General features: G+C 42.3%; 1 protein-coding gene across 1 annotated transcript in view; it reads left to right on the top strand.

The window, feature by feature from the left end:
* LOC135222062 (DNA-directed RNA polymerases I and III subunit RPAC2-like) overlaps positions 1-14,318 on the top strand; it is a 129,697-nt gene extending 115,379 nt beyond the window's left edge. The window contains exon 3 of the mRNA XM_064260211.1: positions 14,033-14,318. Coding sequence (XP_064116281.1) covers positions 14,033-14,303 — 271 coding nt within the window. The 3' untranslated portion in view covers positions 14,304-14,318. The remainder of the gene's footprint in view (positions 1-14,032) is intronic.
* Positions 14,319-14,873: the final 555 nt, after the last annotated feature.

Here is a 14,873-nt window from a genome sequence, read left to right as displayed (position 1 = left end):
GAATTTCAGGTAGGAGGGAGGCTGTTTCACTTTCGCCACCGGTGGAACTTCAGCAAGTGGGCTCAGAGCATTGTCTCGAAAGGCCTGGGTTGGAGCTGGTTAGCGAACCCACCCCCATCCAGGCCTTTCCGCCAACTTCCTTCCAAGGAATTGACGGAGTACGCAGAGGATCTCCTTCAGAAAGGAGCTATAGCGAGAGTCAAAAGGTTAAAATTTCAAGGACGCTTGTTCAGCGTGCCAAAGAAAGGCTCACAAAAAAGAAGGGTAATCTTAGACTTGTCCCGCTTAAACTTAGCCATTCGCTGCGACAAGTTCAAGATGCTCACGATCTCGCAGGTGCGGACCTTACTTCCCCGTGGGGCCGTCACCACCTCTATCGATCTTACAGACGCTTACTATCATATCCCTATTGCAAGACACTTCCGTCCGTATCTGGGCTTCAAGATAGGAGGACCAGACATTCTCCTTCAAGGTAGTTCCTTTCGGGCTCAAAGGGTGTTTACAAAGCTGGCGGAAGTAGTAGTAGTTCAACAACTCAGATCGCAAGGGGTTATGGTAGTAGCGTATCTCGACGATTGGTTGATCTGGGCTTCAACAGTCGAGGAATGCAACAAAGCAACACTGAAAGTCATTCAGTTCCTGGAATATCTAGGCTTCAAGATAAACAGGACCAAGTCAAGACTCACTCCAGAGTCAAACTTTCAGTGGCTGGGCATTCAATGGAATCTATCCTCCCATACTCTGTCGATTCCATCAACCAAGAGGAAGGAAATAGCGAAGTCAGTCAAGCAATTTCTAAGTCACAAACTGGCGTCAAGAAGAACTCAGGAAAGGATCCTGGGTTCACTCCAGTTTGCATCAGTGACGAACATCCTAATGAAAGCCAAACTGAAAGACCTAACCAGAATCTGGCGTTCACGAGCGAATGTCAGGTCCAGAGACAAATTATCCTCAGTCCCTCTGATTCTAAAGAATCGGCTCCGGCCGTGGGCGGAAGTCAAGAACTTGTCGGTGTCAGTGCCCCTTCAGTTTCCTCCACCAGGGATCACTATCCACACAGACGCGTCTTTAAGCGGTTGGGGAGGATATTCCCAGTTCAAGAAGGTTCAAGGAACGTGGTCACCTCAGTTCCGTCAGTTCCATATAAACGTACTGGAAGCAATGGCAGTGTTCTTGACTCTAAAAAGGTTACGTCCGTCAAAGTACTCCCACATAAAGCTAGTCCTGGACAGCGCAGTGGTAGTACATTGTATAAACAGAGGAGGCTCCAAGTCACGTCATCTAAATCATGTCATGGTAGCCATCTTCTCCCTGGCGGACAAGTTCAGTTGGCATCTCTCCTCCACTCATATAGCTGGAGTGAGAAACGTCATAGCAGATGCTCTATCCCGATCAGTACCTCTAGAGTCGGAATGGTCACTGGACAACAGTTCGTTCCAATGGATCCTTCAGAGAGTTCCAGGTCTTCAGGTGGATCTATTCGCATCTCAAGCGAACCACAAACTCCCGTGTTTATGTGGCCCCCCCCAACCTGGACCCTCTGGCCTATGCCACGGACGCCCTGGCTCTAGACTGGAACAACTGGGAGAAGATTTATGTCTTTCCTCCAGTGAATCTTCTCATGAAAGTGTTAAACAAACTCAGGACATTCAAGGGTCAAGTGGCTCTAGTAGCCCCAGACTGGCCGAAGAGCAATTGGTACCCTCTAATTCTGGAACTGGGTCTTCACCCTCTTCGGATCCCAATCCCAGGCTCTCCCAGTCAGTACAAACGAAGACTGTGTTCGCTTCCTCAGGGATTCTCAAAACCCTAACTTTATGGATTTCATGAAGTTTGCAGCAAAAAGGGATGCGAATATTGACCCTCAGAATATTCTCTTCTTGGAATCCGATAAAAGAGATTCAACTTTGAGACAGTATGATGCTGCTGTCAAAAAGTTAGCAACCTTCCTGAGAGAATCAGATATTAGAATCATGACAATCAATTCAGCTATATCCTTTTTCAGATCCTTATTTGAAAAAGGCTTAGCAGCTAGCACGATTACGACAAACAAGTCAGCCTTGAAAAAGATTTTTCAATTTGGGTTCAACATAGACTTGACGGATTCCTACTTCTCGTCTATTCCCAAGGCATGTGCTAGACTTAGACCTTCTGTAAGGCCTACGTCAGTATCATGGTTCTTAAACGATGTTCTAAAGTTGGCTTCAGAAACCGATAATGACACATGCTCGTTTATAATGCTCTTAAGAAAAACCCTATTTTTATTAAGCTTAGCCTCAGGAGCTAGAATTTCAGAATTGTCGGCTTTATCCAGAGATCCGGATCATATTCAGTTCCTTCCCACAGGGGAAGTGCTACTTTCTCCGGAACGTAGCTTTATAGCTAAAAATGAAGATCCTTTGATGAGGTGGGAACCATGGAAGGTACTACCCCTTCCACAAGATGTATCTCTTTGCCCAGTTTCAGCCTTACGAGCCCTTTCTGTCCAGGACCTCCTCATCCTCCTCGGGTCCTCTCTTTAAGAGAGAAAAAGGTGGCACTTTATCTATTAAAGGCATCAGGCAACAAATCCTGTACTTCATTAAACAAGCCAATCCTGACTCTTTCCAAAAGCCCAACATGATGTCAGGGCAGTAGCCACCTCAATTAACTATTTTCAACATATGAAACTTCGATGAGTTGACAAAGTATACTGGATGGAAATCGCCGACAGTGTTCAAACGTCATTACTTAAGTCCTTGGAAGCTCTGAAATTTTCAGCAGTAGCAGCGGGTAACATAGTTTCCCCTGACTCTAACTAATCTTTAGTAGAAGATCCAGTCCTCCTTTCTACCTGCCTCACCCAACAGTTCGTCTATTCCTGCCTTGTTCATTTACGGTCACCTTGTGTCTTAGCTGCTTTTATGGTGATGTGGTGGGTGTCCCTTATTTTTTTGCTAGGGACACTCGCAATGATTATGGATATTGATCTCATGGATTGTCATCCCCTTATTTTTTATGCTAGGGGATACATCTTATTTGTAACGGTTACGGGTTTTGTATATTAAGTCATATACATTCCTTTATATATTATTTTTGTTGAGTTTGTTTTGTTCAACTTATTATGTTAATTGCTCTGGAATTTTGATACATAGCTTTACACAGATACCATTTTTGTACATATATGCCATATTACCTCGTATATATGTAAATTACCTTAAGTTAAGAATATTATTAGAATTAAGTGTAATTTAAGCAATATTTCTATTTTGTATCACTGTGTATATGTATCCTTATTAGCAATTATATTCTTTTACTTATATTTTATCTTTTATTTGAGACCTACTGTTATTTTGTTGATTTTGTTTACAAATCTTGTGCTATTTCTCTGGTACGATTACGCGCAGCGACACGAGCTGAGCCCAGAAAAGGGATTTTGACGTAAGGAAAAATCTATTTTCTGGGCGATTGGCTCGTGTCGCCAGCGAAATCCCGCCCTACCCATCCCATCGCCCAAGATTGTCTGCTAACTTCAGGATGGCCACCAGAGGAGCAGTCGGCAGCATGGGATGGAGTAGTAGTAGTACTTGCTGCCCACTCTGTGGGTCGGCTTCTCCTCTTGGGGGGATTTTGTAGTGGGAGAATTCTATTGGCATTTGGCTCGTGGTAGTGGTCTCACTCGCCATAGTGTTCATACCGACACCCTCTTGGAGGGTGAGCGACGTCGGAGTTAGAACTGACCTTTTTCTTTATTTATTTATTCTCTGGTATGTGTTTAGTACATTTACCTTAGAAATAATAGATTAAAGGATATTTCGCTGCGACACGAGCCAATCGCCCAGAAATAGATTTTTCCTTACGTCAAAATCCCTTAATTATACAAGTTTCAATTTCCTTACAGTAATTTATCTACACTTACTTTCCAAGCTGGTGGGGCCAATTCTCTGTTACTATTTCACGGAGCGACACAGGGTAGGCCCAGAAAAGGGATTTTGACAAAGGAAAAATCTATTTCTGGGCAGTGACCTGTGTCGCCCAGTAAAACCCACCCTCTAATTTCCACACCCTAATCTGGCCGTAGCAGTAGTGGGTAGCGGAGGCCTAGAACGGCTCCTCTGTAGACGAGGGATATTGAGAAAGGAAGAGACTAAATGGCAGGGGACCTCTGGTAGTGGTCACACTCGCCCCAGATACCATACCGACACCTTAAATAAAGGTGAGCGAGCCAGAATATTCTGGCATTACCATATAGCTTTTTTCTCTGGTATATTTAGCAATAGTATTTATACTTAGAAATGAGTGCTAAAGGAACCATTTCACTGGGCAACACAGGCCACTGCCCAGAAATAGATTTTTCCTTTGTCAAAATCCCTTTTTTGTGAATGTCCTGCACCCTAGGCAGGGGCAAAACATGCTTTAGTAGCATTCAGAGTACATACTCCTTCACTTCAAGCTCCCACTCTCGTAGTAGGTGACCCTTGGCTATACTGCCATGCCTCTACAAAGTAAGGCGAGTGCCAATAAGAGGTGGTAACTTCCTGTAGCAGCTCTCTTACAGGTAAGAAACAAACAAGCATTTTTACCAGTGCTGGCAAATTTTCTATACTCCAAGTTATTACATTGCCTAATATTTTGGGGGAATACATATGTCCTTGCATCCCACCTCTTGACAGTGTGAGAATCAGCTATTTAATTACTGGGTAAGTTGCATATACAAAAATAAGATTTTTTATAATAAACTAACATTTTATATATACTTACCTAGTAATTAATGATCAGAGGCCCACCTACCTCCCCTTGCAAGTATATAGGGCATAAATAAATTGTCAGTTCTATGCCAAGTTGTTCCTCTCTCCCCTGATAGTGGGCAGGGCTATTATGACCAAAACACAAAAGAATCGCTACTGCAGATTTCTGGTTAGCAATTTTCAATTATCAGGGCACGCCCAAGAACGGGACCCCTGTCATTAACCGGGGGACTGCCTGTACTCGCACATTCTCTCTCTCTCACTTACCATACACCTTAGGCAAGATGCTACCAGTCTCTCTAGGGGAGCAGGGTGAGCTACACAACTTCTGGAGCAGCCACCACAGGCCCCAAGGAAAACATGTCCAAGGACCTGTGGGCAACACCCCGAAGGTAGAAGGACATGAATGTGGTTTGTTGGGACCACACTCCTGTCCTTAAGGGGGCTGGCTGGCTAATGCCATTTTTTAAGGACAGGACTTTGATATTCATACCACATAATAAGGTGACTTGGGACATCTCCAAACCGCATTTGATTTTCGCCTCTGACCTTCGGTTTTGTGACCCCAGGGCGATTTATCCTGAAAATAACCATTTTTCAAATTCTATCTCTTCCCTTGATATTTAATACTATTAAGACCTGGGATTACTACCATATATAGACCTGATGTAGACCTCCAATCGAATGAGGAGTTTTTTTTCTAAAAGTAATTTTTTTGCTAGATATGAATTTTTCCAATATGGTAAAAAAAATAAACCCTATAAATCAGGAGAAAAAAATTTATAAAAAAAAAAAAAACAAAAAAAAAAAACGAAACAAAAATTGGAAAAAAGGGCTCTATTTGATTGTTCTATAATGTCTTTCTGAGTTATATACCAAATTCCAATTTCATACAATCCACTTACCTGTCAGATATATACATAGCTAAGACTCCGTCGTCCCCGACAGAAATTCAAATTTCGCGGCACATGCTGCAGGTAGGTCAGGTGATCTACCGTCCTGCCCTGGGTGGCAGGATTAGGAACCATTCCCGTTTTCTATCATATTTTCTCTGTCGCTTGGAATGTAAACAACGTTTGCAGTTCCTCCTGACTTGATTTTTGGATTTCATCGCCATTGATCTTCTGGGCTATCTTTTGCAGGGAAGTACTGGGTCTTTGGTTCGGCATACGCATATTAATTTGTTTTAATAACTTTGGCTTCGAAAATTTCGAAGAATTGTTTACGTGTAACTACCGAACTTTTCGGTAGACACTCACATAGTTTGCAAAAGGAAAATTTTAATATTTATTCATTAATAACGTGTAGTAAATGTTAAAATTGATTGAGGAAGTTTAAGCCAACTTCCTTCTTGAGGAAGTCAGAATAAATAGAATTAGTTCGCTTCCTTTAGAAGTTTTTATAGCTCTCGTACTAACGAGCAGTTAGAGCATTAACAATACTAGTAGTGTTGTATCCTCATCTCCTTCTTACTTCACAGAATCTTCAAATTCATATTGCAATTTGAAGACAAAGGAATGTAGCTCAAAATACGAGCTATTGAAAGGTAAGAAGTGATTTTAGTGTTCCCCTTTGCAGTGGAGGGTGCGTCTGATCGGCTCTGTCTCGCTCCCAGGCCTAGACCTCTTCCAAGCTCCCATGCCCAGAGGAGAAGGAAAGTCGAAAGCCTTACGGAGGTTATAGAGAATCCCCACCGGTCAGGCGTCCCCTCGGCAGGTTCTGTAGCACGTCCCAGACTGCCAAGTTCGCCATTGGAAAGGCGTCCTATAATAATGAGGGTGCGCCCGATCGGCTCTGTCTCGCTCTCAGGCTAGGACCTCTTCCAAGCTCACAAACCAGAGGTGAAGGAATGTCGAAAGCCGTAAGGAGGTTTCAGAGAATCACCTCCGGTCGGGCGTCCCCTCGGCAGGATCTGTAGTAGCGTCCCAGACTGCCAAGGATAACCGCTGGAAAGGTATCCTATAATAGTGATTTCGTTATCCGATTCCTCATCAGAAAGGGGGAAGTTCTGACGAATTTTCGAGACCTTCTAAAGTTCTTAGAAATCTCTAAGTAACTGGATTATATCCCGGAATGTATTACGGAAGTATATCCTCCCCTTTAGATCGGATACGGAGAAGTAGAAGTAGCTGCGAAGATCCTGGGAAAGTTACTACAGCAGATATCTTTGTTGGTTGGAGTACTAAGGAGGGTCCTTCTCGGAAAGAGGACCTCTTCCTTCTGGAATCCCGTCCGCTAGAAGTCTCTGAGAACTCGGACGAGGCACCTATCAAGAGTCTTGGTGGATAAGGAGAAAGAAGTTTCATATACGAAGAATTTTCTTGAAGATGCAAGATATTATCTTTCTCACAACAGACTGCTCAGGACCGCTTCAGAAAAAGCGTCCTGCGAGAGTGTTTCTCTTCTTCTGCTTCTCCTTCACTTATATGAGGGTGGAAAGACTCGGATCTTTCCAAGCCCCTGAAAAGGCTTTGGAAGAACCTTCTTTGAACTCGAGCCAGAGCGCTTAACTGATGAAGCTCCCTCGCTCGATCAAGAAGGTGAAGTTGTGTCGACGTCCCCCTATATGGACGTACGGATCATACTCCTACGAGGTTCTCCCTCCCCTCCCATTGAAGAGGGGCGCGGGAGAAGCTTCTAAGAGTATCCTACTGGCTGTTCAAGAGAAGCTAGCCTCCTTGGTAGGAGTTATGGCTAGACATCCTCCTCGTAAGAAGGACGTTTCTCTTCCGATCAAGAAGTCTCGTCCTCTCTCTCCTGCCAAAAATGAGGCGTCTTTCAGACATGAAGCTTCATCTTCTAAAACAAGTAGAGGAAGATTTTCAGTCTAGTTCGAGAGCGAGAGAGGCATATGCCAGACAAGATGTCGCACAGAAGACGCCAGCTAAACGTGAGGCGTCTTCTAGGCGCGAGGCGTCATACAAAGGCGTGGAATCAGCCTGACGCGAGACTCTAGCCAGGACTTATTCCGGACGTGAAGCGTCATCGAAGCACTAGGCGCCAGCCAGGACGCCAGTTGAGTGCGAGACGTCTTCCAGGCGTGAGGCGTCTTCCAGATGTGAGCAGTCAGCCAAGCGCGAAGCGTCAGCCAGGACGCTTGGCGGACGAGAGGCGTCATACAGGCGCAAGGCGTCTTCCAGATGCGAGGAGCCAAGGCTCCAACCAAGCGTCAGCCAGGCGCCAGGATCTCAAGCTTCTTTGTGTTTGGAGATAGATTTCACAAAGACTCTCCTATTTTGAGATTTGTCACAAGTTCAGTTGGTTTTCCTGACAGGGACACAAGATGTCGCACAGGCGACCGTAGCCCATGTCAGGAGGGACTGTGACTGTGGGAAGTTTTCTAACTAGAACAATCTTCTCATGACAGGGAATTAATGTTCGCCTAAGCGACTTCATCTCTGTCATGAGGGTTTGTTTCGGAGAAATAGTCCCTCTCTTTGTGAAGAGAGGCTCTCTCCTTAGGTGACTCCCTCTCTTCTACCAACATTTGGAACAAGAGATGGAAGACATAATAGACTAGGAAGTCAAGGAGGGTGCAGGTCTTTCAGATTACAAGACCTTAGCAACCCGTTTCATTACAGCTTTATGTCCATGTAATAGGAAACTGGAATGATTCTCTTCGATCCTTGCTTCTTGTTGGGATCTCCTTCGTCTAACACTAAATTGTATTACAAAGATAGAAATTTTTCCATTCTCCCTCGGCCTCGGAGGAAAGAAAGAATGTAAAAGAAAATCATCCTTTAGACTACGGTATGGTCAAGTCATATGCACACACCGAAGTAGACTACAGTTTCTTAACATCCTTACATAGGTTTCCTAGATTAATGATGTTTACCTGAAATGTGCAGCTTTATAAAGGATTCTTATACGGCAGAGCACGATATGAGATAATTATCTCATGCTTTTTAGAAACGCATGAAGACAGCATAATCTTTTTAGAATCGATTTTTGCTCAGGAGAAGATGGATGAGTTCGATGGGAAACATCCTTTTCGTGTCAGAAGGATGTCCCTGGATGGACTATAATACGTTTTGATAGCTCCATCCCGGCGCAAGCCAGAAGCGCCAGAAGCGTAAGGTTCACCTAACAGGATCTTTTCTCGATTTAGCAAATTATTAATCTATAAGTCCATCAGTCTCTATCTTATCTCTAAGAACATCGAGAATTTCTCTTTTTACTCCACTGTTCCCGTTTATAAATAGAGGCTATTGAGAACAAGAACACGGAACGAAACGATATCAAGAGGTTCGTGGTATCAGTTTGCACTTCCGAGACAACCTTCTCGATCAACGATAACTGTTAAACATCAGTATAACATTTATTGGAAGAGTTGTGAAGTCTGAGAGAACCTTCTTTATAGATCTCTTTGCGAGGTGTAATAAGGACTTTCTTCCTACAAACTGCTGCCTTATTCTCGAACAAAAGGTAACAATACGCCATCTTTACTGTTAATGGGGAATAAAACTTTAGTCTTTTTTCCCCTAGTTATATATATTCTTAACAGATATTAAGATAAATGGGCGTCAAAGGAAGAAGATGAATGCCTCATTTTGGCCATAGAGAGGTTGGATTCACAGAGGCCACGTTATTCTCTCAGCATGGGTCGGAAGGGTTTTTCTAAGAGATTAGAGATTTTATCGGAATCTATTATAAATAATGGACCTGAAAAACCTATCCAATCTGAGTCTGTCTGCGTGCAGACTGACCAGAAGTAAACATGAATGAAAGGATTTTCAAGAGAAGCTTGATAATTCCTTCAAACATAGAGTGGCTGAAGATCGTGCTAAATGGAAGGGGGAAACTGTCCTCTTCCGATACCTCTGTGAACCACATAGTGGTTTTCTTCCCTTTCAGGGGGAAGTATCACCTTTGTATTTTCTGCTTTCAATGAATACAGTAAATGATATACTCTGTCTCGACAAAGAGTATTAGAGATAGCAGAAAATTAAGAACTTCGGGATCTTATACAATACCTCTATACGATAAAGGTAGGAGATCTTATACTTAGAATGGGATCCTATTTTGGGCCTCTGATTCCGTGTTCTGACAAGATGGAATTGCTCCTCATAAAAATTTCTTGGAAAATTTTAGGAGAGAATTCTTGGTTTTCTCTTGGCCCTAAACTGCCAAGAAAATATTGAAGTTTTTGAGCATTGGAATCTCGCATCTTATTCAGTGGAGACTTGGCAACGATTTTTTTATCAGAATCTTTGTTAAAATAAATTTAACCCTCTATTCCTGACTCAACGATTTCGGAGAGAAGTTTCGTTGTCCAGACAGGATACTTATGTTTTCTTCTACAAAAGAAGAAATGGTTAAAACATTTTTCCTACAGAGTCTTTTGAATACGAGGAGGACTCGAAATAGATCCCAGAAGACATTGAGAGAGATACATTAGAGCTAGAAATCAGGGGTCCTCCCAATTTCAGCTCGGAGTTACCTTCGGCTTCCAGGCTCCTTTCCTTCCTTAGAGCAAGGATAGGGAAGATTCGGCAACGAGAAACCTCATCATCATTTCAGAAGAGATCTCGTTAGCAAAAGAAATAATCACGAAGGATCCTCATCGGATAAAGACTCTTATCTCTCGCACTGTTAGATTCCTATCGTCTACTAGATGTAGCTGGATACAATCACCTCCCATTGCCTGAGAGGCCTAAAGCTCAGAGTGGAAGAATTTCTTCCGTTCTTCTCCTGTCCTGATGAACCATTGTGATTCTTCAGGACTTTCAGACAATGTAACGCAAGCCAGATGCCAAGTGCCGTAATGTCATTGTCTGATGAAGAGACAGAGCGGGCCTCCAACCTGGCGCATATGCGCTAGAGGCGAACAAATCGGACAGATAAGAATGTCCGATGTGTACATCGCCAGGCAACCTCGAGACTCTACCAAGCTAGCTCAAGCAAGTGGGAGGGATCCAGCCAGGCTCCAGATGCTAAAAAAGAGCCAACCTGGAACCAGGAGCGAGGAGTCAGCCAGACATCAGGCAAACTCGAAACGCCAACAGGTGCAAGGCACCAGCCAGGCGCGAGGCGCCAGCCAAGCGCGAGGAGCCAACCAGGCGTGAGGCGCCAGCTAGGTGCGAAGCTCAAGCCAGGCGCGAGGTGCCAGCGAGGCGCGAGGCGCCAGCCAGACGCAAGGCGTCAGCCAGGCGCGAGGCGCCAGACAGGTGCGAATCTCCAGCTAAGGTGCGAGGCGTCAACCAGCGGAGAGGCGCCAGTCAAGCGAGAGGTACCAGACAAGCGCTAGGCTCCAACCAAGAGCGAAGCACCAGCCAGGCGTGAGGTTCCTGCCAGGCTTCAGGCTTCAGACGGGAGAGATCCATTTCAAGAAAGCCCTGGTGTTCTTTGAAACATGGAGATCTCCTAAGCACTTCATAGTGACTTGATTCCTTCAAACAGCTGAGAATTAAAAGCGCAGGAAGTGCGCGCTTTTGCAAATTCTTGTTCTTTACATAACAATATGTCATATAAGACATATTAGCTGTGTTGTACGGTAGAGGCAACTCTGTGTTGACTTCTCATTACACAAAGGATGTCAAGTTAACCTACGAGAGATCCTTCTCTTTTGGTTTATACGTTTCTGCGGATACGTTACTGGGATAAGAGCCGACACTGATCCTTAACTTTGAGTTAAAGTTATTTAACTTAGTGAAATTATTGGGGTTTTTGAAAGGAGTGTGGGAATAACTCTTTTCAATTTGAGCGCGAACCCTCGTGTTAGGATCAGGTGATCGGGATTGGTGTTGCTCTCCTTAGTTATGCCAATAGGCATAGGCGTATTGTCATATAAGTGGATTAGCACCCATTGACAAGTACCTTTTAGGCTCTGCCGAGTAAGTGGATAAGACCCCATCGGCAGACCCACAAGAACTCTTGGCCACAGATCACATATCTCGCTAAAGTTTCTTGAGGTGATGCAGACTCCTTGGCAACAGCCATATGAAGTCTACCACCTATCAGACAGGAACCAAGGTTTATTTATACCTACAACATATGTTGTTTACCTGTCTATTCCATGTTAGCTGTCTCTTACCCTCCACCAAAGGGTGTCAATCAGCTATGTATATATCTGACAGGTAAGTGGATTGTATGAAAATGATATTGTTATGATACAATAAAGTTTCATACATACTTACCTGGCAGATATATACATAGCTAAGACTCCGTTGTCCCCGACAGAAATTCAAATTTCGCGGCACACGCTGCAGGTAGGTCAGGTGATCTACCGTCCTGCCCTGGGTGGCAGGATTAGGAACCATTCCCGTTTTCTATCATATTTTCTCTCTTCCACCTGTCTCCTGCGGGGAGGCTGGGTGGGCCATTAATCGTATATATCTGCCAGGTAAGTATGTATGAAACTTTATTGTATCATAACAATATCATTGTTATAGCTTTAAAACTAAGTGAGAAGATAGATTTTGAAGGTCAATAAGTATAGTTTTGAGATACGGGCGTTCAAAGTTTTCCTTCGTATTTCTATAAAGACAATGTTAATAAATAATGATTGTTATGAATGTATATTTCTTTTTTGTGTATTAATAAACCAAAACTATTTTATTTATCATAATCATAAATGATGATCCCTTTGCTCATATATCGTAGCCTGGGGCACTGCTTGAGGCAAGATGGGGCACTCCTTCTTATGCAACTCTCTCTCTCCCCTTCACTAACTCGGCTTATTACAGCGAATTTTCTTCTTCTGTATGTTAGTGAGATGTTTTCCTTGTATTTTCCTCTTTGGCATGATGAAATTCTTGCCGAAACAAAGATAAACAAAAGTAAATGCAAGAGAATGTCAGAGGTGAAACTCGAAGGTGTACTCTCTTTTTACAAAGACAATTTAATAAATCATGATTATTATGAATTTCATATTCCATTTTGGGTATTAAAAAACCAAAACTTTGTTATTTATCATAAATGAAGATCTCTTTGCTCAAAGATCGTAGCCTTGGGCACAGTGTGACGTGTGTTGTCAGGCAAGATGGGGTCATTACTACGCAACCCTTACTACGCAACCCTCCCCTCTCTCTTCACTAACTACGTGTATATTATGATATTCTGTAATAATACTTGAGCGATTTTTCTTCGTCTGTATGTTAGCGAGATGTTTTCCTTGTCTTTTCCTCATTGGCATGATGAAATTCCTGCCGAAACATACATAAACATATGTAAAAGCAAGCGAATGTCAGTTGAAATCGAATGTGTAGACTACTTGAAGTTTGTGCTCGCACTGATGGTTGGACTTGGTAGTTGACTGAAGTGAAGTTTCCCTTCTCGACTCGGGGAATGTCTACAGATGCCATTTCTCCCAATTTCTTTGACAATAATTATCAAAATTTACGGTAATAGAAGAAATATTGCATTTTCTTGTACAGATCAATGTTTTAGGCTTATTGAGTTACGTTCACTAATTACCCTGTAACTACGAAAGTAAGAGGAATTTTGACGAAATATTTTGTATACATATTCTCAATTGCCATATGAAGCTCCATGAATTTTTTCATGACTTTGCATTTTTTGGCCTATACCACCATATATAGGGGTTCCGGCCGGCCCCCTTAATACCTGTAGAACCGACAGGTTCTTCCAGAATGCGAAGAACAGACCAGTGCCTGTAACCTCATGAAACCTTATTCGGAATGTACCCCCGTCTACCCCGTCAGAGTACACTCGCTTGATTGTCTCATGAAGCCAAAAAGAAATTGTGTTCATGGACACCTTTCTTGGTGAAGCCAGTGCAGTAGTGCCTCAGGTTATGAAGTTAATCCGTTCCGAAGCGGCCTTCGTAATCTGATTTTTTCGTATCCAGAACTACGTTTTACATGTAAATTGTCTAATTTGTTCCAAGCCCTACAAAAACACCACAGTAAATTTTATAATAAAGCTAAATTGACCAGTAAACAATGAAATACAACAATTTGGACCATTCAAGCACATTTTAGCAGTCATATCCAGCCTGTTACCATGGACTTGGCTCACTACAAGACCTAATTCCGTTTTTAATATTCTAGTTAATCTCATTATTTGTCATTTTCCAAAGCTTGTCCCTGGAGTTGCAATCTTGTTGAACATCATCTTGGGAATAGGATATTCAGTGTGAACATGTGCTTGGTACCATCCCTTCTTTAGTTTGTCCAGAATTCCAGAATTCCCATAAAGTTGTTTGTTGATTGACCCTTGTACTTCTGAAATTATCAGCTCATATAAGATATTGATTTTAAGTTAGTATGAATACATAGTAAATTAAATGTTAGGAAAAATTACAGATATTTTACCATGAGAGTAACTATATATATTTATTTCAGCCCAGATGTATCTTATTGTGGCTATACTGTTCCCCATCCAATGGATAAGAAAATACATCTCCGCATCCAGACAAACAAAATACCTGCCCTTGATGTCTTGCACACAGCCCTGAAAAATCTTAAAGCTGAAAATGAGGCTATTAAGAAAATTCTAAAGGTTTGTAAAAGTCATTACATTGTTTATAATAATAAATCCTTAATTTGTAGCCATTTTCTGTGTCCAAATCTTCCTATAAACAATTATTCTTCCAAGGAAAAAAAAGAGCTATAGCCTTGTTCATTTGGTCATGGGCATGGGCTGCAAATCTGGTAGGTCCTAACTCAAAACCATTTGGATTTTGATTGACCTATATTTATATTGCATAACCTTCGTTTCATTGACTTGTATTTGTTCAATGATTGTGTGGTTCGTATCATAGGCTTTATCTTCTTTTTCATTAAGTTCTTGATCATACTCTTCATAGTGATTTTATATAGAGTGCTATATGCATTTTTGTTTGCTAGTGAGTAGGTAATTGTTTGTGTATTATTAAGCCATGGAGTGGCAATATGGACATGGTTTCCTATTAGGTTGGTGACATCTTCTTTTTGATGTGTAGGCATCATGTAAGTTTTTATTGTCAGAAAATACTAACTTAAGAGTATTATTGACACATTTCTCTATTCCTGTATGTGGATAGCTTTTTCATTAGGATGAATTTTACTTACTGTTAAAGATAGACAACCATCTCTTTTTACACTTGGTGTGGTTGGCATTCAAAATAAAGAAGATTGCTTTGCTGACTAGGATAACTGTCTAGTTCACCTGGTCTCCATTAGGTGTGTCTTGAAAGTTTCAGTT

This window comes from Macrobrachium nipponense, chromosome 3 (assembly GCF_015104395.2).
Source record: "Macrobrachium nipponense isolate FS-2020 chromosome 3, ASM1510439v2, whole genome shotgun sequence".
Lineage (NCBI taxonomy): Eukaryota > Metazoa > Arthropoda > Malacostraca > Decapoda > Palaemonidae > Macrobrachium > Macrobrachium nipponense.
The sequence above is the reverse complement of the archived record's forward strand: the minus strand, read 5'-3'. Positions and strand labels throughout refer to the sequence as shown.